General features: G+C 41.4%; 1 protein-coding gene across 1 annotated transcript in view; it reads left to right on the forward strand.

Moving 5' to 3' along the window:
* The first annotated feature begins 263 nt into the window (after positions 1 to 263).
* CCDC88B (coiled-coil domain containing 88B) overlaps positions 264 to 22,522 on the forward strand; it is a 40,069-nt gene continuing 17,810 nt past the window's right edge. The window contains exons 1-14 of the mRNA XM_042440998.1: positions 264 to 372; positions 2,712 to 2,848; positions 4,635 to 4,743; positions 7,176 to 7,245; positions 8,539 to 8,597; positions 10,095 to 10,178; positions 11,330 to 11,461; positions 12,912 to 13,039; positions 15,064 to 15,145; positions 16,236 to 16,394; positions 17,364 to 17,510; positions 18,812 to 18,950; positions 19,056 to 19,228; positions 20,020 to 20,877. Of these exons, the coding sequence (XP_042296932.1) occupies positions 301 to 372; positions 2,712 to 2,848; positions 4,635 to 4,743; positions 7,176 to 7,245; positions 8,539 to 8,597; positions 10,095 to 10,178; positions 11,330 to 11,461; positions 12,912 to 13,039; positions 15,064 to 15,145; positions 16,236 to 16,394; positions 17,364 to 17,510; positions 18,812 to 18,950; positions 19,056 to 19,228; positions 20,020 to 20,877 (2,349 nt within the window). The 5' untranslated portion in view covers positions 264 to 300. The remainder of the gene's footprint in view (positions 373 to 2,711; positions 2,849 to 4,634; positions 4,744 to 7,175; positions 7,246 to 8,538; positions 8,598 to 10,094; positions 10,179 to 11,329; positions 11,462 to 12,911; positions 13,040 to 15,063; positions 15,146 to 16,235; positions 16,395 to 17,363; positions 17,511 to 18,811; positions 18,951 to 19,055; positions 19,229 to 20,019; positions 20,878 to 22,522) is intronic.

Genomic DNA, 22,522 nt, shown 5'->3' on the forward strand with positions numbered 1-22,522 from the left:
TCAATCGTGTTCTTTGGGTCAATTCACTTTAAAACATCCCCTGAACACTAGCAGTCTTTCAGCATGGGCCTATTTCACTTCGGGAACTTCCTGTGCGGTGGGAAATAAGAAGGGAGTGAGTCAAGTCTCTGACTTCGATGTCACAACTTCCTCCCTGCCTCTCTGCACCTTCCCACACCTCAGATTGCAAAAGGAAGTTGCAGAAGTGAAGTTTCAAATTGTACTGATAACGCACATCATACAGGAGAACAGGCAGGCCTAATGCCCACAGGACCCAGCTGACACAAGTGAGAGTATCAAATGGATGACATGATGGATGGAAATGTCCTTGTGATGCTGGAAGATTTTGTCTCGGAGCCACTGGTCACTTGGGTAAGCAATAGCATATCTTGCAGCAGGGGAATAATGTATTTTTGGCCCTGTTGCTCTGCTGGCCGCATGGGTATTGGAATAACCTCATTTGGCACCTGGAATCTGAACTTGCCTGCCTGATTTGAAGCATAGCATATATATAAACTATAATTCGACCTCATATATAAGTCAAGGCAGGTTTTGGGACCAAAATTATGGATTTTGGTATGGTGCATGGATAAGTCGAGGGTAAAACGGGTGTGTAACAACAGATCTAAAGGATGAAGCAAAGAAAAATGATGCCAAAGAACTTACAAAACTCCAGCAGACATAATTTTGGTATGGAGCATGAATAAGTTAAGGGTAAAACTTAGGGGCATATAACAAAAGATCTAAAGGATGAAGCAAAGAAAAATGATAATAAAGAACTTTCAAAATTCCTCCAGATGTAACTGTGCTCACCCTAAAGGTTGGATGGATGAGAGAACAGACAGGAGCCAGTACTTCCAGGACAGATTACAACAGTGATTCCCAAACCTTGGTCCTCCAAATGTTTGGGATTTCACCTCTCAAAACCCTTCACCATTGTCCAGATTGATCTGGGTTTCTGGGAGTTGGAAGTCCAAAATACCTGGATAATCAAAGTTTGAGAACCACTGGATTATGCTCTTTCCTTTCAGCAGAGGATGGTTCCTTTTAAAATAAGAGTTAAAGGACATTGCTTACATTGACCCATGGATAAGTCAATTCAGTTTTTGTGGGTCATTTTTAATTAAAATTTCTAGACTTATCCATGAGTACATACAATATTTAACCTATCAGTACATCTCAAGCCAACAATAACATTGCAATATGGAGGCCATCTTGTTTTCAGTCTCAGTGGAGCAAAAAAAAAAATGAATGCAGAGAAGGCCTTCATTTTCAAAAGGTGTCCTTCGACTGTAGCATCAGAATATGTTCCACTGTCAAACAGCTCTTACTGTCAGGAGGTTCTTCCTAATATTGAGGAGGAATCTCTTTTCCTGTATCTTGCATCCATAGTTCTGTGACCACTGTCCTGTTCTCTGGAGCAGGAGAAAACAAGCTTGCTCCACCCTCAAAATGACACCCCCTCAAATACTTAAACAGAGCTGACTAAGGGAAAGTAAATTGAATGCTCAGTTGTTGATTGTTAAAAATATATGTATCAAAAAGAGATACCTTTTATAGTGGGAGCTATCCCAGCTATCGGGACTGTAATGTGGCTTCACTTTGGTTTGTTAGTACGTACAGTAGTTTCAGGTTTGGAAATAGGAGAAAACAAGTTTGGGGCTCTGGGGGTAACCAGTCTACCTTCTTTGAGTCTCAGAGATACCGATCTACCCACCCCTCTTTAACTCTATGCTGTTTAGGTGCTGAGGTTAGTGGTTCGATTAGGAGAAAGTATTAATTTATTTCAGTATTGATTACCTGTAACCAGGAAGGGGCTCTGGTTCCTCCTCTTTCACATTTGCTCATAGGGACAGTTTGGCAGTCATGGGCAGTACTTTGGAATGAAAAAGCAGATTTAAAACATCCTTGATAAACTACACATTTTTAATAAGACAGATAGCCACGTCACTCATTTCAAAAGAAACTCAAATTCACAGTTGAGACTACCCAGCCTCTCCAAAAAGCATGCAGTCTTTCAAATTCTCTGTAGCACTTGAATGGATGCGAGACTGTTCCCCTAACATACTTGGGTGACATATTTCTGTTTAGTTTATATTAATAATAATAATAATAATAATAATAATAATAATAATAGTTTATATTAATTGCTTCTCATTCTCAATCTATGCATGTAAACTGGCGTGCCAATGTCATGCATACAATCTCCTTTTTGGTCCTCTTTTGAAGGTGATGTATTTTCTCTCTTTCGGAGGAAAAGTGAAAAGAGTAGTAGGAAAGGAGTGACATTTTATCTCATATTTGCTTTTTTTTTTAGGTGTACCGGACCTACCCAGTTGATTTTAAAACATGACTTTTTAATCTGTAAAATTTAAAGAATGTACTCATATGAGTGTACTTTAATGGCTGTGTAGTACAGTGGGCCCTTGGTATCCACTGGGGTTTGGTTTCAGGACTCCCCTGTGGGTACCAAAATCTGTGGATGTCCAAGTTCCATTAAATACAATGGATAGTAAAACGGTACCCCTTATATATAAAACAGCCAAAATCAAGGTTTGCATTTTGGAATGTAGATAGTTTAAAAATATTTTCAAGCCGTGGATACTTGAATCTGTGGATGAAAGATACAGTATGTGGGTATGGAGGACTGACTGTATTGTATTTTAAGTGATGGCTTTATGCGTTTTCTAAAATTATTATTATTATTACAGATACAAACCTTGGGGAGCCTGGTGAACCCTAGATGTGATCAGTCCCCTTCTCTTCAGGAGACAAGTGCTGAAGGTCCCAAGGAATTTTTCCTCAAGTTAGTCAATGGAGACTTCCTCATCCACATCATGGAGATGATGTAAGTCACTCTTTTGTTAGCATGTCCTTTACACAGCAAACATGTATCAGTTTATATCAGTTTAACCATAGGGATGCTTCAAGCTTTAATTTTACTATGGCATTGTATTTAATGGGATTTAAGCATTCATGGATTTAGGTATCCACATGGAGTGCTGGAAGCAAACCCCAGCGGATACCAAGGGGCCTGTTGCAATAGTACCATTGTATTCTGCTTTGATCAGGCCTCGCCTGGAATCCTGTGTCCAGTTCTGGGCACCACAATTCAAAAAGGATGTTGAGAAGCTGGAGCACATCCAGAGGAGGGGGACTAAAATGGTGAAAGATCTGGAAACCATGATTTATGAGGAGAAACATAGGGAGCTGGGTATGTTTAGCCTGGAGATAAGAAAACTAAGAGGTGACAGGATAGCCCTCTTTAAGTATTTGAAGGGGTGTCACACTGAAGATGGAGCAAGCTTGTTTTCTGCTGCTCCAGAGAATAAGCCCCTGAACCAAGGATGCAAGCTTCAGGAAAAGGGATTCCACCTCAACATTAGGAAGAACTTCCTGACAGTAAGAGCTGCTTGACAGTGGAATATGCTGCCTTGGAGTGAGGTGGAGTCTCCTTCTTTGGAGGTTTTTAAACAGAGACTGGATGGCCATCTGTTGGGGGTGCTTCAATTGAGAGTTCCTGCCTGGCAGAATGGGGTTGGACTGGATGGCCCTTGGGTCTCTTTCAGCTCTAGGATTCTATGAACCTTATCAGCTCCCAGGGTGGAGTGGAGGAATATCTCAGAACTGTGCATGCGTCTAAATTTCATTATATACACCTGAATGCAAGCTCGTGGCTGCACAATTCTAGGTCTATATTTTGTTGCTGTTGTTCATAGAACCATAGAATCATAACGTCGGAAGAGACCCAAAGGGCCATCCAGTCCAAACCACTGCCATGCAGGGACACAGAATTAAAGGACCCCCGACACATGACCATCCAGCTTCTGTTTAAAAACCTCCAAAGAAGGAGACTCCACCAGATTCTAAGGGAGTGTGTTCCACTGTCAAACAGCTCTAACTGTCAGGAAGATAGTTGTATGCCTTCAGGTTGTTTCTGACTTATGGTGACCCTAAGGTGTACCTATCACAGGTTTGTTTTGGCAAGTTTCTTCAGAAGGGGTTTGCCATTGTCATCCTCTGAAGCTGAGGGAGTGTGACTTGCCCAAGGTCACCCCAGTGGTTTCATGGCTGAGCAGGGAATCGAACCCAGGTCTCCAGAGTCATAGGCCAACACTCAAACCATTACACCACACTGGCTTTTACAGCCACAAATCTGTATGTAGCTCTAGATTCAAGATGAGGTTTCCAAACCTTCAGTTGTTGATGAAGGACCATCATGCCACATCATTCTCCAGGCTAGCTCATTCTGATGAAAGATGGAAATCAGCAATATCTGAAGAGCTACATGTTTCCCCACTATGCTCCACATAAATAGAAGTTGATATACGTAGACATTTTATGGCAATTTAATTGTAATGACTTCCCCCAAATAATCCTGGCAGTAGTAGCTTGTCAAGAAGGTTAGCGGTTAGTGGTGTATGCAAAAATACAAATCCCAAAGAATGACAAAGCAACAGATGTTGAACCGGTATGTAGAGCAGATGTGCCCTGAGTCAATTGGGGTCTGTCTGGATTGTAGTCAAGCTAGTCCAGTCAGAAACTGTTGAGGCTTTCTGTTATTGGAAAAAGAGAAATACTGAAGTGTAGTGTTTCCCTTAATATTCTCCTGTGTTCTTGCTTGCATTTTCTAGAGACCTGATTCCTGGCGGAGCACGACCTTCATGGAGTGATCAAAGCGAGGAAGGACATAGGTTGCAAATGCTCCAGACTGTCCTCCACCGGCTGACCAGCTTCTACCAGGTGAGTATGTTTTGAGTCCTCCACAATGGTGACTTTTGCTTTTGTTCTTTTGCCCATGTCATAGAATGAACATCTATTAGGTTTAAGTAGAACTCAGGGCTATACGCGGTATGCAGGATGGCAGCATTTTGATCCGTTCTGAATCATCCCCCAAAATAAAATAAAATGAAGAATTGGTGGGTTATCCATGAATAATCAAATCTGCAAAAGTCAAAGCTGCAGATTTGGAGGGCTGCCTGTAGTTGTGACATAAACAACTAGCAAAATTAAAATTACAGTGCACCCTTGGTATCCGCTGGAGTTTGGTTCCAGGATCCCCTGTGGATACTAAAATCCATGGATGTCCAAGTCCCATTAGATATATTGGCACCATGAAATGGTGGCCCTTATATAAAATGGCAAAATCAAGTTTTGCTATATAATATCTTCATTCTATGGATGCTTGAATCAATGGATAAAGAATCCATGGATATGGAGGGCTGAGTGTACTCTCTAAAGAGCCTAGATATTGCTTTTTAAATACATGTTGTTCCACAGTGAAAAGAGGCAGTCCCCTCTGTCTGAAAAAAAGAAGGTTGACCATAACCATTCTCCAAGCTTAAAATTCCTCCAACTAAATATGGGCCTGAACTGGAGGCTGGTGAGGTATCCTGAGGCTAGAGGAATCCAAGAGGGCTGAATAGAGATCTGAAGGAGAAGGGATTGAATAACACATTAGGAACAACTGAGAAGATCTTAAACAAAGCAGCTCTGACAGGAGTTTAGGCAAGAACAGGGGAACATTATTACTCTATTTAAAAAGTAGGTTCTATAGCAACCAGTGCAGAAGAAATTAATGTAACAGCAAATGAATCAATTTAGATGGGAGCCAAGCAACAAAAATCAAAGTACAGTACAGGCTTCCCCCACCTTTCAACAACTCTCTTTCTGATGACTCGTTCTTTTGACACTTGCAAATTGCAGACAACTTATATTAATTTGACGAAGGATCTGCTCCATTGTTACTTCTTCCTACCTACAAGTCTCACATGGGACTGCTTGCACATACATAACATTATAGAACAATAAAATCGAGTTGGAAGAGACAACAAGGGCCATCCAATCCAACCCTGTTCTGCCATGCAGGAATTCACCATCAACTCATCACCTGTGACAGATGGCCATCCAGGCTCTGTTTAAAGACCTTCAAAGAAGGATACGCTACAACAATCCAAGGAAGTGTATTCCATTGTCGAACAGCTTTTACTGTCAGGACGTTCCTCCTAACGCTGAAGTGATATTTCTTTTCCTGTAAAATGTAACTGCTGTCCCAAGTCTTGCCTATGAAAAAAGTGTACATGACAACTGACAATGGTACATATGGAAGGGGTCTAGAAGTCTGAGTAGATCACAAGCTGGACATGAATTGGCAGCGTGATTCAGCAGCTAAAAAGGCCAATGTGATTCTAGACTGCATCAGTAGAAATACAGTGTCTTGATCAAGGAAAGTAATAGTGCCGCTCTATTCTGCTTTGATCAGACCTGTGGCCAGATTTGGGCACCACAATTTAAAAAGGATGTTGGCAAGCTGGAGCGTGTCCAAAGGAAGGCAACCAAAATCAAAGCTCTCACCTTGCAAGCCCTGAGGGACTTACAATCAAATCATCCCCAACAGATGACCATCCAGCCTCTGCTTAAAGACCTCTAAAGAAGGAGGCTCCACCACTCTCCAAGGTGTAGTGTCTTCTACTGTCAAACAGCCCTTACTGTCAAGAAGTTCCTTTTAAAGTTGAAGTGGAATCTCTTTTCCTGGTGCTTGTCTCCATTGTTATGTATTGTATTCTGTGGAGCAGCAGAGAACCCATTTAAATATTTGAACAGGGATATCATATCACCTCTTAACCTCCTCTTCTCCAGGCTAAACATACCCAGCACCCTAAGTCTCTCCTCATAGGTCTCTATGATTTCCAGACCCTTCACCATTTTTGTGGCCCTCCTCTGGACACGCTCCAGCTTCTCAATATCCTTTCTGACCTGTGGTGCCAAGAACTGGACACAGTATTCCAGGTGACCAAAGCAGAATAGAGTGGCACTATTACTTCCCTTGATCTGACACTATACCTCTATTGATGAAGCCTAGAATAGCATTGGCCTTTAGCTGCTGCTGTTGACTCATGTTCAACTGTGGTCTACTGTATCAGTGTTTTGATGGTATGTTTCTGCATGGCAGGAGGATGGACAGGATGACCCTTGGGGTCTCTCTTCCAGCGTTATGATACTAAGAAGACTAAACAAGCAAGTGGACTCAACGATCAAAGAGTAGAAGGCCGTTTTTACACTCTGCTACACTTGTGTGAATAGAACAGAATGTGTGGATTGAATGTGAACAGAAGAATTTCCACATCGCCTGATTGATTTTAATTGTACCCCCATTTTCTTTGCTCCTTCCCCAGAATGATCTGCAACAACTTATTGTTTTATCACCACCTAACGTCTATCTTCTGGCTCGAGACCCCCTCACAGGTAAGACCACGGGAGAGTATTTGGGATTATTATTATTATTATTATTTATAGTTTATTTTTATAATGCTGTAAGTATATACAGCGCTGTACATACTACCAAGAGAGAGTGGTCCCTGCCTTTCCACATTCCTTGCCAATTGAGGTCCAAAACTTGAGCTCCCTTGACAATGGTTAGATTAAGCCTTTCTTTTGGATTGCAGCTCCAAAAGCCACAATCCAGCAACATTTGCTTGTACTTTAAATGGTATTTTCACTTTTGATGTTTTCAAACATACAAAAGCAATTGTTGCTTCATTTGTACTAGGGAAATTTGTTCTGGAAATCAGCCCAAGGGCCGAGCTTTGCAAATTGTTGAATAATGCAAAGGGTGCAATTGCACATGTGGAGTGCTTTTCCTTATTGCTGATCAACCCACCAAGCCAGTATGTTCATATGTGCGTGCATGAGCCCTCCCTCATACTTTTATTATTCCCAATCTCTAAAATGACTGCCAACCAGATTCAAATCTATCTTTTTGTTCTTTATTGCTTTTGCATGTAATCCATTTTTAATCTGATGCATCCGATTTCCTTTCATCTATGTATTTATTTTAAATTACAAAAATTGCATTTATTCTTAGTTACACTTTTCTGTTTTCCCACGTGACTAATCTAAGTGCTTGGTCTGTCCAGATTGACATCCACTTCTCAAATAGCTGGTGCCCATAGAGTCTCTTGACAAAGTGACGTGCCTGATTACTTCCCATTTATTTATTTAAAAATATGATATGATTTCAGGTCTCTGTCTACATTTAATGTTAAGTATGCGATATAAAAGACTGATTGCCTTCCCTCCTTCTAATTTTCTGTTAAATATAGAACAGGGTTGATTTTCAGGCAAGGTTTTTATCTTGACCAACAAGGCAATACGTTTTTGCTCCAGGTGATATGATAGCCCTGTTTAAATACTTGAAGCAATGTCATATTGAGGATGGAGCAAGCTTCTTTTCTGCTGCTCCAGAGACTAAAACTTGGACCAATGGGTTCAAACTGCAGGAAAAGGGATTCCAGCTCAACATTGGGAAGAACTTCCTGACAGTAAGGGCTGTTCGGCAGTGGAACACATTCCCTCTGAGACTATGGTGGAGTCTCCCTCTTTGGAGGTCTTTAAACAGAGGCTGGATGGCCATCTGTCGGGGATGCTTTGATTTAGATTTCCTGCATGGTAGGAGGTTGGACTGGATGGCCCTTGGTGTCTCTTCCAACTCTATGATCCAAATCACTTTAATATTTTCTTCTCTGATTTCTGATCTAGCCCAGGCTGTTGGTGAGATGAGAAAGCTGTTGCTGCTATTGCTGGGGAGTGCTGTTCAGGTACTTTGGGCAGGAATGGAGCTGGGAGGGAGGGAACCCCAAATTCATTCTTTTGACTGCAGTGTTAGACTCTCCATCCCAAAGTAGGGCAAAATATGACCCTCACCAGAGATCAGTTATTTCATTCCTTCCCAGGGTTTCAGTATGCAATGCATGAAGTACAAAACAGAAGTTCCTTCTGGGCATGGGCAGAGTGACTTTGCCTTGCCAATGAAGAATGGACTGTCACCACTTTTGATTAGAGATAAAAGACTTTTAATGTAGAAGGACTGTGGCATCCCTAAGATTGATAGATGGGGAAGTTTGGCTGGGACACAACAGGGAGTAGACAGAGAGGAAAGCTTACTACTTTGGATGCAAGGAGATCCCTTGTCACAATTTTGAGAGGAAATATAGCTAAAGGAAAGAATGATTGTCGTATATGTACTATTATTCATGGATAGGACTTTGAAGATAAATTTTAAAAAAAGGTATACAGGGACATTGATGTTATAATATGTACTTTTTACAAATACAGCTTTAGAAGGAAGCCAAGAAAAGGGTCATGAAAATGATATTATAAATTGAAAACATCATTTTGGATGATATTTGAATTTTAGTTTTGTATTATTTGATATTATTCAATAAAGATTATTTTTAAAAAAATTGAGAGGAAATGCAGATTACTTATGGGAAGGAAGGAGCACTTTAGATTTGATGGAATTCAAAGATATAGCCATGTTTGTCTGTGGAATCAGTATGTAGAGAGATCTTGTAGCACCTTTGAGACTCAATGAAATAAAGAAATTGGCAGTGTGAGTTTTCATAGACTTTGGTCTATTTCCTCAGATGCATTTAGCAAATGCATTTGAGGAAGTAGACTGAAGTCTACAAAAGCTCGTGCTGCCAACTTCTTTCTTTCGGTGAGCCTCAAAGGTGCTACAAGATCTCTCTACATTTAGGTTTCATGGTTTACCTCGATGTCCACATGTCTCAAGGAAATTATACTTATTTCCTGGGGACCTGGGTTAGTGCTATTGAAAGGTCATCAATCCCTCAAAAGTGTGCTATCTCAGATATATGAAAATACGAGGACTCCAAAATACAGCGTGGGGTGTGCAAGGGTGCTCAGCACTTGTGAGAGCCACATTCCTTTGTAGATAAATTTGTCAGAGACTGCAGACTGGCTGTGGATGGCATCACATCAACTTTGAAAAACAGGCAGGATCAGAACCAAAAATGGAGAGAGACTACCATCTCTGCCACACACTTTCTTTCTGCAACCCATTTTCCTTCCTCCCTCTTCCACCACCTTTCCCTCTCCCCTTTTCCTTACTACTTCACAGGTTGCCTGGGGAAGAATAGATTTAATCTTGCCAGAGCCTAAATTACTTGCTTTCAGGCCATTTGGGCCAAGAGCCATATAGAGCCCTGGGGCTTGGGGTTGCCCAACCAGCTTTATTGCTTCAAGATGGGCAAGTAAGAGAAACCTGATCATCATCTTTATTCCTTCAACAGTGTGAACGACGAGAAGAAATCATTGGCCGTATCCAGATGCTGGACATTGATACCCAGGCTGCCCTGGCCTCTGCCATCCAAGAGGTACTGATGAACTGCTCTTCATACTGAAGCATTTTCCAGTTGTCCTTTGCATGTCAAACCCTCTCCTATAAATTGGGCCAATGTTTTGGTAGAGCAATGTGGATACACCTTGCCATATTGATTAATATGATTAAATATGATTATATTAAATCATATTACACAAACAGATAAGGTTATATAACCTGCCATCCTCCTGGCTGCTGTAATATGACCAGTCACTGCTGAAGGTTGAATTTAGTTTCGGTCAGCCAATATTTATTGGTTTTGGCCATACCAGTTGTAGTTGAAATCTTTTGGGATGGCTTGGTTTTGAGTGAGCAGTTGAGATCCATTTGCTGCACTGAAGACCTGCTCCTGGCAGTGATGAAATTAGTTTGCCAATATAGATCAATACAGCTGCATTCATTTTTTTAAAATATGTCCTTTTCATTAAAAAACAACAACACAATTTTGAAGTTTCTGTCTCCAACAAAGGTAAAACTCTTTGAACTACGACTGGCAAGTTTTATCTATCTATCTAATGCCTAAAAGATTTTTCAGGCTGTCAGAGCAGAGAGACTTCTTGAGAAGTGTCCTCTGCCTTAGAAAAGGGATGCTAGCCTTGCACAAAACAGAAATTGCCTGGACCTCAGTGGAAGTTACTTTGATGCTGAATTCATTTCCCTCTAGACTAGTGATTCCCAAACTCTACCTTCCAGGAGTTTCAGCTGTCAGAGTCCCAGACCATTAGCCAAGAGGGCTAAGGCTACTGGGAGCTGAAGTCCAAAACACCTGGAGGATGAGAGTTTGGGAATCACTGCTCTAGACTAGAAGTAAGATCTGAGGGGAGAAAAATGTAGGCTTGTGACTCTAACATTAATCATTTTTCTTCTCCTGTATGCTTTTCTTTGCTTGTTGAAGAAGCCAGTGAAGTTTTGAAAGCTTGTATGATGTATTTTGTGCTTTTTAGTTGGCCCAACAAAAATATCACTGTTTTGTGGATTTGGGATTTTACTGTATAAACGTTTTGGATTCTCCTGTTGGCCAGCTATGGAATTGCCATGATTTACTAATATACTACTGGCTGACTCTGAGATAAATGCTCATGCTTCTAGTATAAGAAGAGAACACTTCAGTAAGTTCTAAGACTCACAACTTGTCCTCTTTCCCAGGTGACCCAGGAGCCCAAGAATGTGCTGAGGTTGAATTGGAAGGAACTGAGACATGCAGAGATGGAAGAGTTCCTACAGGATCTGATGTCTCAGATTCAAGGATTGGTGCGTGAGCGGGATGCAGTCTTGGAGGTAAGGATATGATGGATTGAGGATCTCAAAGCCAGCTCATGACAGGCCTATAGCCAGATACCTTGGAGTGGGGAATGGGAGCAAAGTGAATCAGTACAAGGGAATCAAAATTACTGAATATATTCGACTATGAGCCCATACAGACAGGCCAAAATAAAGCTGCTTTGGCTCACTTTGGAGGTATGCTGTTTAAAGGACTGGAGCACAGCTTTGGCACAGCTTCTGGCCTCTTAAGATGTGTGTGTCATTTAAACAGCATACCTCCAAAGTGACCCGAAGCAGATTTATTTTGACCTGTCTGTATGGGCCCAAGTAAACCTCTCATAAAAGTCAAGTGCAAGGTTTGGAATTTGATATGGCCCATGGATAAGTCGAGGCTAAAACCTAAGAGCATGTAACAAAGGATGTAAAGGATGAAGCAAAGGAAAGCGATGAACTTACAGAATTCCAGCAGGCATAACTGTTTGTGTTCACCCTAAAGGCTGGACGAATAAAAAGGAGTCAGTGCTTCCAGGATAGATTACATTCTTGCATTTTGCCAGAGGATGGCTCTTTTTTAAATAAGACTTAAAGTACAGTACTTACATTGACCCGTGGATAAGTCAACTTACGTTTTTTGGGGTCAAGTTTTTGACTAAAAATTCTAGACTTATACATGTGTGGTCAATTTAAAATAAGCAATCCCCTAAATAATTGTTGTAACTTTATAAAGCAAGTGTCCCAGTGCTAGCAAATACACTTGTCCCTCCATATTCACTAGGGTTAGGGTTGATGGAATTCCAAGATATAGAATCAGTCAGTAGAATCTGTATGTACAGAGATGTACATCAGATGCATTTAGAAAATTTCCCTGTGAATATGGAAAAAACGCAAATAAAAAAACACCATTTTTTACCTGAGAGGACACCTCTCTAGGAATCTCTAGGTCCTCCAGTGCAACTCTGTGGTCAACGTCCAACAGACACCATAGAACTGCATTGGAAGAACTATAGAAGCCTAATGGAGTATTCTCTCTAGGAATCTCTAGGTCCTCCAGGGCAACTCTGTGGTCAACGTCCGACAGACACCATAGAACTGCATTGGAAAAACTACAAATGCCTAGTCGAGTATTCTTTCTAGGAATCGCTAGGTCTTTCAGTGCAACTTTTAATAAAAGTTGACTATATAGTTGCACTGGAGGACCTAGCTATTCCTAGAGAGAACATATTAATCAAATCCATGAATAATCACATCCGCAAATATCAAAGCTGCAAACATGGAGGGATGAGTGTACTATATAACCACAAAGCCTTTTTATCCATTAGCCTGCAGTTGGGAAAAGCGGGAGCAAATTTATAATTAAAAACATGGGGAGTAAGTTTTCTCTTGCACTGAACTGTGCTTTTCTACTCTGCTGTCTCCATCCTCTGCCTCCTCAGCGTCAACCTTTTGATTCCTTTGTCTGTTGCAGAAATTGTGGGAGCTGCAGCAGGATAAGGAAACATGGCCATTGGTTCCCCCGACAAATAACAACTGCCAGCATCTTGGGGTGCAGTTGGCTGAAGCTCGGGTCCAGGTGCGACGTCTGCAGCAAATGCTGTGAGTGAGGATGGGGGCAGTAAATTTAAAAAGTCAGGAATGGGGATGGCTAGTTGGGACATAAAAAGTGGGAGCATGTGGGATACAAAAGAAACAAGATGTTGGGATTGAGCATCCCAAGGAAATCTTCAGAACAGGACTTTCTCCCAAGATTCTCAAGATTCAAGTCAAATGTAATTTTTTAAAATTTATCTTTATTTTTAAAAAAATCATGAAAATACATAAAATCAACATTTCAAATACAAATACATATACAAACTTCTTGCATCCCACACAGAATATACCAATACATTCACATTATATATAAAAACAGACTACATATATACCCACCTAACATGCCAAATCATCATTCCTACACCAGCTCTTAACTACAACTTACCCTCTACATACAGTACATCTGAACATACTTTATCCAAACACAAATAACTAACATACATACGTCATGCATACAACTAAACACATTGCACTACACCATACACAGAAGCACTTGACTTTAATACATTATGACATACCATACATACAAAACCCTTCACCATTAAATAATAAACCAAACAACATATATAGACAAATAAACTTCCTGGTCCCCAATATTTCCTTCCTTTGCATATCATTATTTGCTAATTCTTATCCTGAATTCTGAAATCCAAAATACTCCAAAATTGTCCACATTAGTGGCTGAGATAGTGACACCTTTCCTTTCTGATGGTTCAGTGTACACAGACTTTGCTTCATACACAAACATTATTAAAAATATTGAAGAACACATATATAAATGTGTATTATACACCACTTTGTAACCAGATTACAAAAAAGGCACCACCTCACTGATGGAGATGTAAAAATGCCAAGGGATTATATTTACCGGCGTGGTGGTTATGCCCAAATACTTACCACATTTTGGCCCTGGTAGACGAGGAAATCTTCAACATGATGAGAAAAAAAGTAATAACTAATCTGAGATGCTGTACTATTAAACATTTTCTAAAATGAATATGGAGAGTTCTCACAGAATAACCTTTATTGAATGTTGTAATTTAAATATGAATGAATGAATGAATCTTTATTTATATACCGCTATTCCAATGATCACAGTGGTTTACAATCAGTTAAAATACGAAAACAGCAAAATCCAATAAAAGAAATCCCCCCACATTAAACAATAAAATACAACCACACAATACAAATATGACATGTGTAGCCAACAAGTAATATTGGAAAGATCTTCTGTCCTGATGTTTCCTGGATGAAACCTTGACAAAAAGCTCTAGATCAAGTGGTGAGGTCTTGAGCTTATGGGTTTCTTCTTCATGGCTTTCTCATTTATTTTTTTCTGTATAACATTTGGTTGCAGCTCATGATTACATAGAATTTTGATGGAACACCTTTGAATAGCTCTTTGAAAATCTTTTTCATGCTTTAGTGCAGCACAGAGAGAGCTTTTAATCACACACACACACACACACACACACACATATTAATATACCAGTGAAATATACAATAAAACTTTAAAAACAAAGGTACCGCAACCAACCACTTAAATCTTTTTTGTAAGACTGAAGATATTTTGTTAGACTCAATAAAAATGGACATAGTAGCAGAGTTCAAGTTAACCAAAAGCTTTAAAGTGGATTTCCCCATAAACACTATAATGTGTTGAGTTGGAAAGCTTTACGGAAGTGACTTCTTATTAGCAAAAGCAATAAAGGGTACCAAATGTTAGCTGAATTGTCTCTTTTGTGTACTCTATCTGTGATGACCATTTTTATGTGAACAGGTGTATAAGGCCAGTCAGCTTGTTTGATTCTTTATATTCTCTCTGGAATTTTGAAAGCTAAAAAAGAAACTGGTCCCCGAATTTATTTTAACGGACTACATTTTGCGTGCTTTTGTACTTGCTGGCTGATCATTCTAAATTCTTGTTATTAGCACTCTTGAGACAATTTTTTAATTTGAAAGATGCAATGTATGTATAGATGGAGTCAATAAAATAAGTAAATATATTAAAACTCTACTGTCACCATCAGAGAGGAGAAGATGGAGGAGCTGCTGGATCTACAGGATGAACTGAAGGATTTGGAGGGACAGCTCCAGAAGATGCGAGAAGAGGTACTGCTCTTTTTGAAAAGGCTAGAAATGTACCTTTTAATATTTCCATTTCTATCAGTTGTTTGCATCTTGGCCTCAAGCATACCCATCTTTCTGGGGATGTTAGTTTTCAGTAACCGCACTGAAAACATATGATGGAACATATCACGATAAAATTTGCAATAAAAATATCAAAACATTACATCCTAGTGATTGTTCCCAAAGAGATGGTGATAGACAGGGTGACCAAAGGTCTTCCTTTTCCTTTCCCTACATTTCTGTTCATGAGGAATTTCAAAATGTCCTCCATTTTGAGCATGCCTATGAAGTATGATTTTACACTTAGGTGTTTTTAGGCTTTTATTTTGTATTGCCCAACATTTTTTCCTTGAATGACCTACATTTTGCAGAGGCTTGTCCTCCGTTGTGGCTATGACATCTGGTCATCCTTGTGATGGAAGGCCCTAGGGTCAGGAGACAGAAGGAGGTAGAGTTTGGAGAATATCATGGAACATCATTCCTCCTGGAATCTAGAGTATTCTGGGAGATGGGAAGATTTAAGATGTGGAGAAACTGGAGCATGTCCAAAGGAGGGCGACTAAAATGATGAAGGGTCTGGAAACCATGCCCTATGAGGAAAGACTTAGGGAGCTGGGGATGTTTAGCCTGGAGAAGAGAAGGTTAAGAGCTGTTATCTCTGTTTAAATACTTGAAGGGATGTCATATTGAGGAGGGAGCAAGCTTGTTTTCTGCTGCTCCAGAGACTAGGACCCAGAGTAATGGATGCAAGCTCCTGGAAAAGGGATTCCACCTCAACATTAGGAGGAACTTCCTGACAGTAAGGGCTGTTTGACAGTGGAACAAACTCCTTCGGAGTGTAGTGGAATCTCCTTCCTTAGAGGTTTTTAAACAGAGGCTGGATGTCCATCTGTCACGGATGCTTTGATTGAGAGTTCCTGTATGGCAGAATGGGGTTGGACTGGATGGCCCTTCTTGGGATCTCTTCCAACTCTAGGATGCTATGATTATATGTAGTCCAAAAAAGTCATTTTTTCCAAGCTCTGCCCTGTAGCCACTTATGCCTAACTTTCCTTTACACCCATTTCTCCAGAACCGGGGATTGGAAAGGGAGGCCCGCCTCACCATGCTGTACCGGGATGAACTGGATGCTTTGCAGGAGAAAGTGTTGCGGACAGAACGGCTTCAGACAGAGCTGACAGCCCTGAGAAGCCGTCTACCTGCATTGGAGCAGTGCCAAGCCCAGCTGAAGGCAAGTTCTGCCAAGACAACTAGCCCCCATTGGTTGGCTCATTCTGTCTGAAACAAACATTTATGTCCAAAAGGTTGCTAATTTAATTTTATGACTGCACACGCACCCAGGTGTTTCCATTTCACGTCACCTGAGATATGCCATTTTCAGAATTCCTTTTAAAAATGTTTGCTGTTCAAAATATGGCTATATGTGAGCCCTTATAGAATCTGAACCTGGCAACCTCAGGGTTAGAGGGGTCATTCAGACATCGTTTTGTTTTAGCAGAACGATGTGAATGACCTCACTCATGCATTCTGGTTTGTTATTCACATTATGGATCTGTATCAGTGCACATCTCTGCAAGTTCAATTGCTCACACATGTCATCACTTGAATAAAGATGGAGTTGATGATGTGAATGTATTCAAAACGTGTTTAGCCTGGAGAAGAGAAGGTTAAGGGGTGATAGTGTTCAAATATTTGAATGGGTGGCATATTGAAGATGGAGCAAGCTTGTTTTCTGCTGCTCCAGTGAATAGGACCCAGAACAATGGATGCAAGCTCCAGGAAAAGAGATTCCACCTCAACTTTAAAAGGAACTTCTTGACAGTAAGAGCTGTTCAACCGTGGAAGCATGGTGGAGTCTCCTTCTTTGGAGGTCTTTAAACAGAGGCTGGATGGCCATCTGTCAGAGGTGTTTTGATTGTGAGTTCCTGCATGGCAGAATGGGATTGGACTGGATAGCCCTTGGGGTCTCTTCCAACTCTATGAGTCTATCATTTTATTATTCTGGTTGCAGTCTCATACTAGAAGTTGGAAATCTTACTGTTGGAAATTAAAGAATCCCAGAATCCCTAATGGTCATGTTGGTATGGGGTTTTGGAATTTGCAGTTCAGAAAAAGTAATGTGTCCAACCCATGACCCAAAGTCTACTCACACACAGAGAGCTAGCCTTGCTTGTTTGACTGATCTGCTTTGGGTTGGCAGGAAGAACGTGAATTTTCTCAGGCACTACTGGATACGAAGGCCATGCTGGAGGAACAACTGGAGACAGCTTGTACCCGGGGAAAGCACCTGAAGCAGCTGGAAAAGGAGAAAAGGCACCTACAAAGCAGCTTGACTCAGATGCAACAGGTGAGAGGCTGAGACCTTGTCCCTACAGAAAGCGTCTTCTTTCTGGTCCCTACAAAAAACCAATCCTAGGGGGGTTAAGAAACAGAAAAGTGAAATGACGACCATCAAGTTATTCTTTGGAAGATCATTATCAGAGTTTCTGCTCCACCTTGTTCTCTGCTTCTCCATTTGTATCTAAAGGAAAGATTCTTGTAGTCTTTTATATGAAGAAAACAAAATTCAGCATGTGAATTCGAAGGCTTTCATGGCTGGCATCCATTTTTTTTGGGTGGGTTTTTTGGGCCATGTGGCCATGTTCTAGAAGAATTTATTCCTGACGTTTTGCCAGCATCTGTGGCTGGCATCTTCAGCACAGATGCTGGTGAAATGTCAGGAATAAACTCTTCTAGAAGATGGCCACATGGCCCGAAAAACCCACAAAAAAATCAGCATGCTGTGGAAATTTTAGTTTCCACAGTGCATAAGTTGGCCGCTTATACATTCCACAATTTTTTCATAAACTAATTTTATATTTCTAGATGTGAATTTGGAAATAATTACTATGATTTAAAGAGACTCATTGTGCATCTCACTGGAGAAAAGGGAGATGGTGATTGGGTGGCCTGTGTTTTTGTTCTTTGTGCCATCCTGGTGTTGAAATACAACTTTGAGACCCTGAGCTCACCCTTGTTAGGGTTCTTCCCTTGAAAGCAGGTTTGGAAGGAGCAGTCCTTCAAACAGAAGGTACTTTTAAACAAATGAGTTTCTTTTGATAGCCGTAGGCCCTGTGGTCACTCTGTGTCTATGATTTGGAACAGTACTGTTGCAAACTGAATAGTTTTTCTAACATCGCTTTCCCTGAATGGATGCCACCTCTTTTGAATTGGCTCTGTTCCCTTTCTTCTACAGAGCTGTCTGATAACAAAGAAATCAAACACCACATTTTTATTCTTAAAACCAGCATGGCATAGTGGTTTGAGCATTGAGCTCTGACTCTGCAGACCAGACTTCCAGTCCCTGCTCAGCCATGTCAACCTAATCGGTGGCTTTGGGCAAGTCACACTCTCTCAGCCTCAGAGGAAGGCAATGGCAACCCATCCTCTGAAGAAACCTGCCAAGGAAACCCCAGGATAGGGTTGCCTTGGGGCCACCATAAGTTGGAAAAGACTTGAAGGCACACAACAACAAGGATTTGGGGTGGTTTTTGACAAGGAAAATCTTCTTAATTTGTCTGCACCAGGCTCCTGTTAGCATCACAGGAACAGGGCCAGAAAAGAAGGGAAATGATACTGTTGAAGGTTAAGCATTGACTCTGTCTGCAGGAACGGGATCAGCTTAACCACCAGATAGAAGAGCTTCTGAGAGAAAACGTGGCTCTTGAGAGGCAGCTGAAGCAAAGTTTGACAGAGCCCCTTGATGTCCTCTGGTCCGAAAAGCTCGAATATGACTATCTTCCACATGGTGAGTTCACTTGCTTTTCTCCTTGCCCCTCGCAAATGCCTTGGGCCCAGTGTCAACCCAAAGCAATCATTTTATTTGTCCATCCCACTCTACTTTCTTTTCCAGAATCATCTGACGCTCCCATTTTGTTGAACTACGAAATGAAGGAATCGGGTCGTTTGCTGGTTTTGGAGCAAGAGAATGCAAAATTGTCCAGGAGGCTGCAGGAGGAGCTGCAAAGCCCTGTTGGATCTAGGAGCTTAGACCCAGAGTCAGAAAACACCGAACAGGACAAAGAGGTATAGAAGGAATAGCAGTCAGGGCTAGATAGTGGTACCCTTGGGCAAAGTGAGGCAACTGCCTCACATGGCCTATCCTTTTTTTAAAAAAATAATGTTTATTATATTAAAAAAGACATACAAAATTCATACAGAAAACATGCAGACTAGACATTGACCACATTGATCCACCACCCCTAAAAACAATATTACCACTAACATAACTATTATAACTAACATAGAACTAACATAAATCTTCCTGGGATCCGATACATCTTTCATTTTATAATCTGTCAGATAATTACAATTCACTATATATATATATATATATATATATATATATATATATATATAGTGTGTGTGTGTGTGTGTGTGTGCGCATGTTTTAACCATGGATGCTTGGATTCATGAATAAAAAATCCATGGATAAAGAAGGCTGATTGTACTAGCATCATTACCAAATGTACATAACTGTCCACTAGCATGAAAGGGTTTGTTTGCATTAATAGTGACTTTTTCCATTCACTTTACAGGTTGAGGCTGGGAAAAGATACAAAGGCTAACCATGAATGGGGGAGCTACCTTTTCTGTGTTGTTAACCTGCTTGTACAATTCTTCTAGCCATTTCAGAATTTACATTTACCTACATAAATTAGCAAATAGAGATTATATGCAAATCAGTGTCCTCTTTTCTTTTTGTAATGGCACTGCCTACCCTCCTTTTCAGGGGGGGGGGCAGTGCATAAGTGTAACAAATGAGAACAGTGTCAACATGAGAGACTAACAAGTTCCATTCTTTGGTCTCCCTTTAGCTAGAATCACGGGAAAACCAGGCAGGACTAAAGGTGGGGAAGCAGTCTTTACCAGAGTCCCGAGAGCAGCAAGAACCCAAGGATCTTGGTTTAGAAAGGAAGGGAAAGCAAGAAACCGAAGAGAGAGTGGCAAGGATGGAGACAGCTTTGTCAGAGGCTCAAACTCTGTTGCGAGAGGCTGAGCAGAGTCGGGAGAAAGTGTCCCACCAAATGTTAGCTCTTGAAGACAGGCTGAGGAGCCTTCAGGAAGCTCATGGCAACACTCTGGAGAAGCATGAACAAGAGCGTGCGCAATGGCAATTGGAGACCGAGCATCTACTGGAAGAGGTCCAGGCCTTGGAACGAGAGCAAGAAGCCCTCCGAGCTGGTTCCCAGGCCTTGCAGACTGCAGCTACTCAGACTGAGTTGGAGTTGTGGGAGGCCAGGCAGAGCCTTCAAGGCGAACGGTTGAAGGGGGCCCAACTGGCCCAGAAAGCCCAGCAGGCAGAAGAGGACATGGACGAAGCTCGACGTGAGCTGGAGGCCATGCGAGGCATCTTGGAGCAGCACAAGGTAACTGTGGCTCAGCTGGGGGCTGAGAAGGCTCTTCTGGAGGACCTCCTGAGTCAAGCCGAGACCCAGCAGCGGCAACTGGACAAGGACAACCGGCGCTTGAAAGCCCAGACTCAAGCCCAGGAGGAGGCCCTGGTGGCTCAAAGCATCCGCCTCGTCCACCTCGAGGCACAAGCCCAGCGGCAGGCAATGGAGCTGAGCAGCTTGCAAGAGGCTGCCCAGGTTCACAAAGAACTGGAGCAGGAGGCTGCTGTTTTGAGAGAGCAGCTGAAAGCCAAGTGTCAAGTTTCAGCTATCTTGGAGGAGGTAAGACGGAAACAGAGTACAGTACTGCTTCAGATTAATCTGGTTTAACACCTGCCCTGGCTCAGTGCTATAGAATTTTCCAAAAGGGAAGATAGCAAAGCTCTGTCGCCACAACCAACTACAATTTCAAGAATTCCATTTCATTGAGCCAGGGCAGTTAAAGTAGTATCCAAACTGGATTATTTCTGCAGTGCGGATGAGGCACCAAGGATGCATATTTGTTGCTGTGTGCTTTCAAGTCGTGTCCGACTTAAGGAGAACCTAAAGCCCCTATCATGTGGTTTTTTGGCAAGATTTGTTCAGAGGAGGTTTGTCATTGCTTTCCCCTGAGGCTGAGAGAGTGTGACTTGCCCAAGGTCACCCAGTGGGTTTCTATGGCCAAGCAGAGATTCAAACCCTGGTCTCCAGAGTTGTAGGTCAGGACTCAAACCACTATGCCATAGTGGTTCACAAAAATGCATCTACACTGTAGAAATAATGCAGTTTGTTACATTTTTAACTGCCATAGCTCCATCTTATAGAATCCTGGGATTTGTAATTTTGTGAGGCACCAGAATTCTTTGGCAGAGAAGGCTTGCAAAATTGCAAATCCCAAGATTCCATATGATGGGGCTCAGCTGCTTTATTTCTTCACTGTAGATACACCCCAAAGATCATTTGGTACCTTCCAAGCTTTTGTACACGTTTTTTCCTCCATTTCAAAATGTTGAAAAGCTTCTCCTGAGGCAGTAACACCTTTAAAGTAAAATATGGTAGTATAACCAGTCTTCTCCCACTTTTAACTTTATCCCTGCCCACCTCAGGAATGCAATCCCAGAGAACGTCTCTGAAATTGAATTAAGTTCTCAGGCTAAATCCCAGCTAGAAAAAAACAATTACTAGAATTACACAAGGCATTTTAAAAACCAATAATGTATCCAAATGGATGCGCAGTCCTGTCCCTTGGACTTCTAGTGAAAACAGACAGACACAGGAGTTTGTCACACTGGGGATAATTTCAGCATTAAAGAGAGATTAACGGATATTTAAAGCATCCCAAAAATAAACCGAAAATGGCAAGTAATTGCCCAAATGATTATCACACACCATTGTGCAAATAAAATGATATTGGAAATGCATTGTCACTGAAATCCTGAAAGTAAAACTATGTGCATTAATGCTTCTTTGTGACCACTTTAATGGCGGGTTTTGTGCGACATTGTACGAAATCATTCCACGTGATTAAGTGATTTTTCCGGTATATTCACAGGATATACTCCCGATCTCCTTTGTGTGATAAACTTCACAAACGGGCAAAAGCAGGTTGTTTTCACTTTAAATCTAGTTCCTGTGCGGGATTCATCCCCTGTGATAAACGCCTATGATAGGTTTGCCTTAAGGTCGCCCTAAATCAAAAATGACATGGAGGCACACAACTACAATTTTACCACTGGAGGGCATTACAGGCTAAGCACAGAGCCTAAAACGAAGCAAGCTGAACATATAAGGTTGATTGCCTGGTCTATCAGTTTCTGGTGACCACCAAATCCTGGCATGATTTGTTCAGAGAGGATTTACCTTTGCCTTCCTCTGAGGCTGAGAGTGTATGACTTGCCCAAGGTAACACAGTGGGTTCCATGGCCGAGTTGAGAATCGAACCCTGGTC

The sequence above is a fragment of the Sceloporus undulatus genome, chromosome 9, assembly GCF_019175285.1.
Source record: "Sceloporus undulatus isolate JIND9_A2432 ecotype Alabama chromosome 9, SceUnd_v1.1, whole genome shotgun sequence".
Taxonomy (NCBI): domain Eukaryota; kingdom Metazoa; phylum Chordata; class Lepidosauria; order Squamata; family Phrynosomatidae; genus Sceloporus; species Sceloporus undulatus.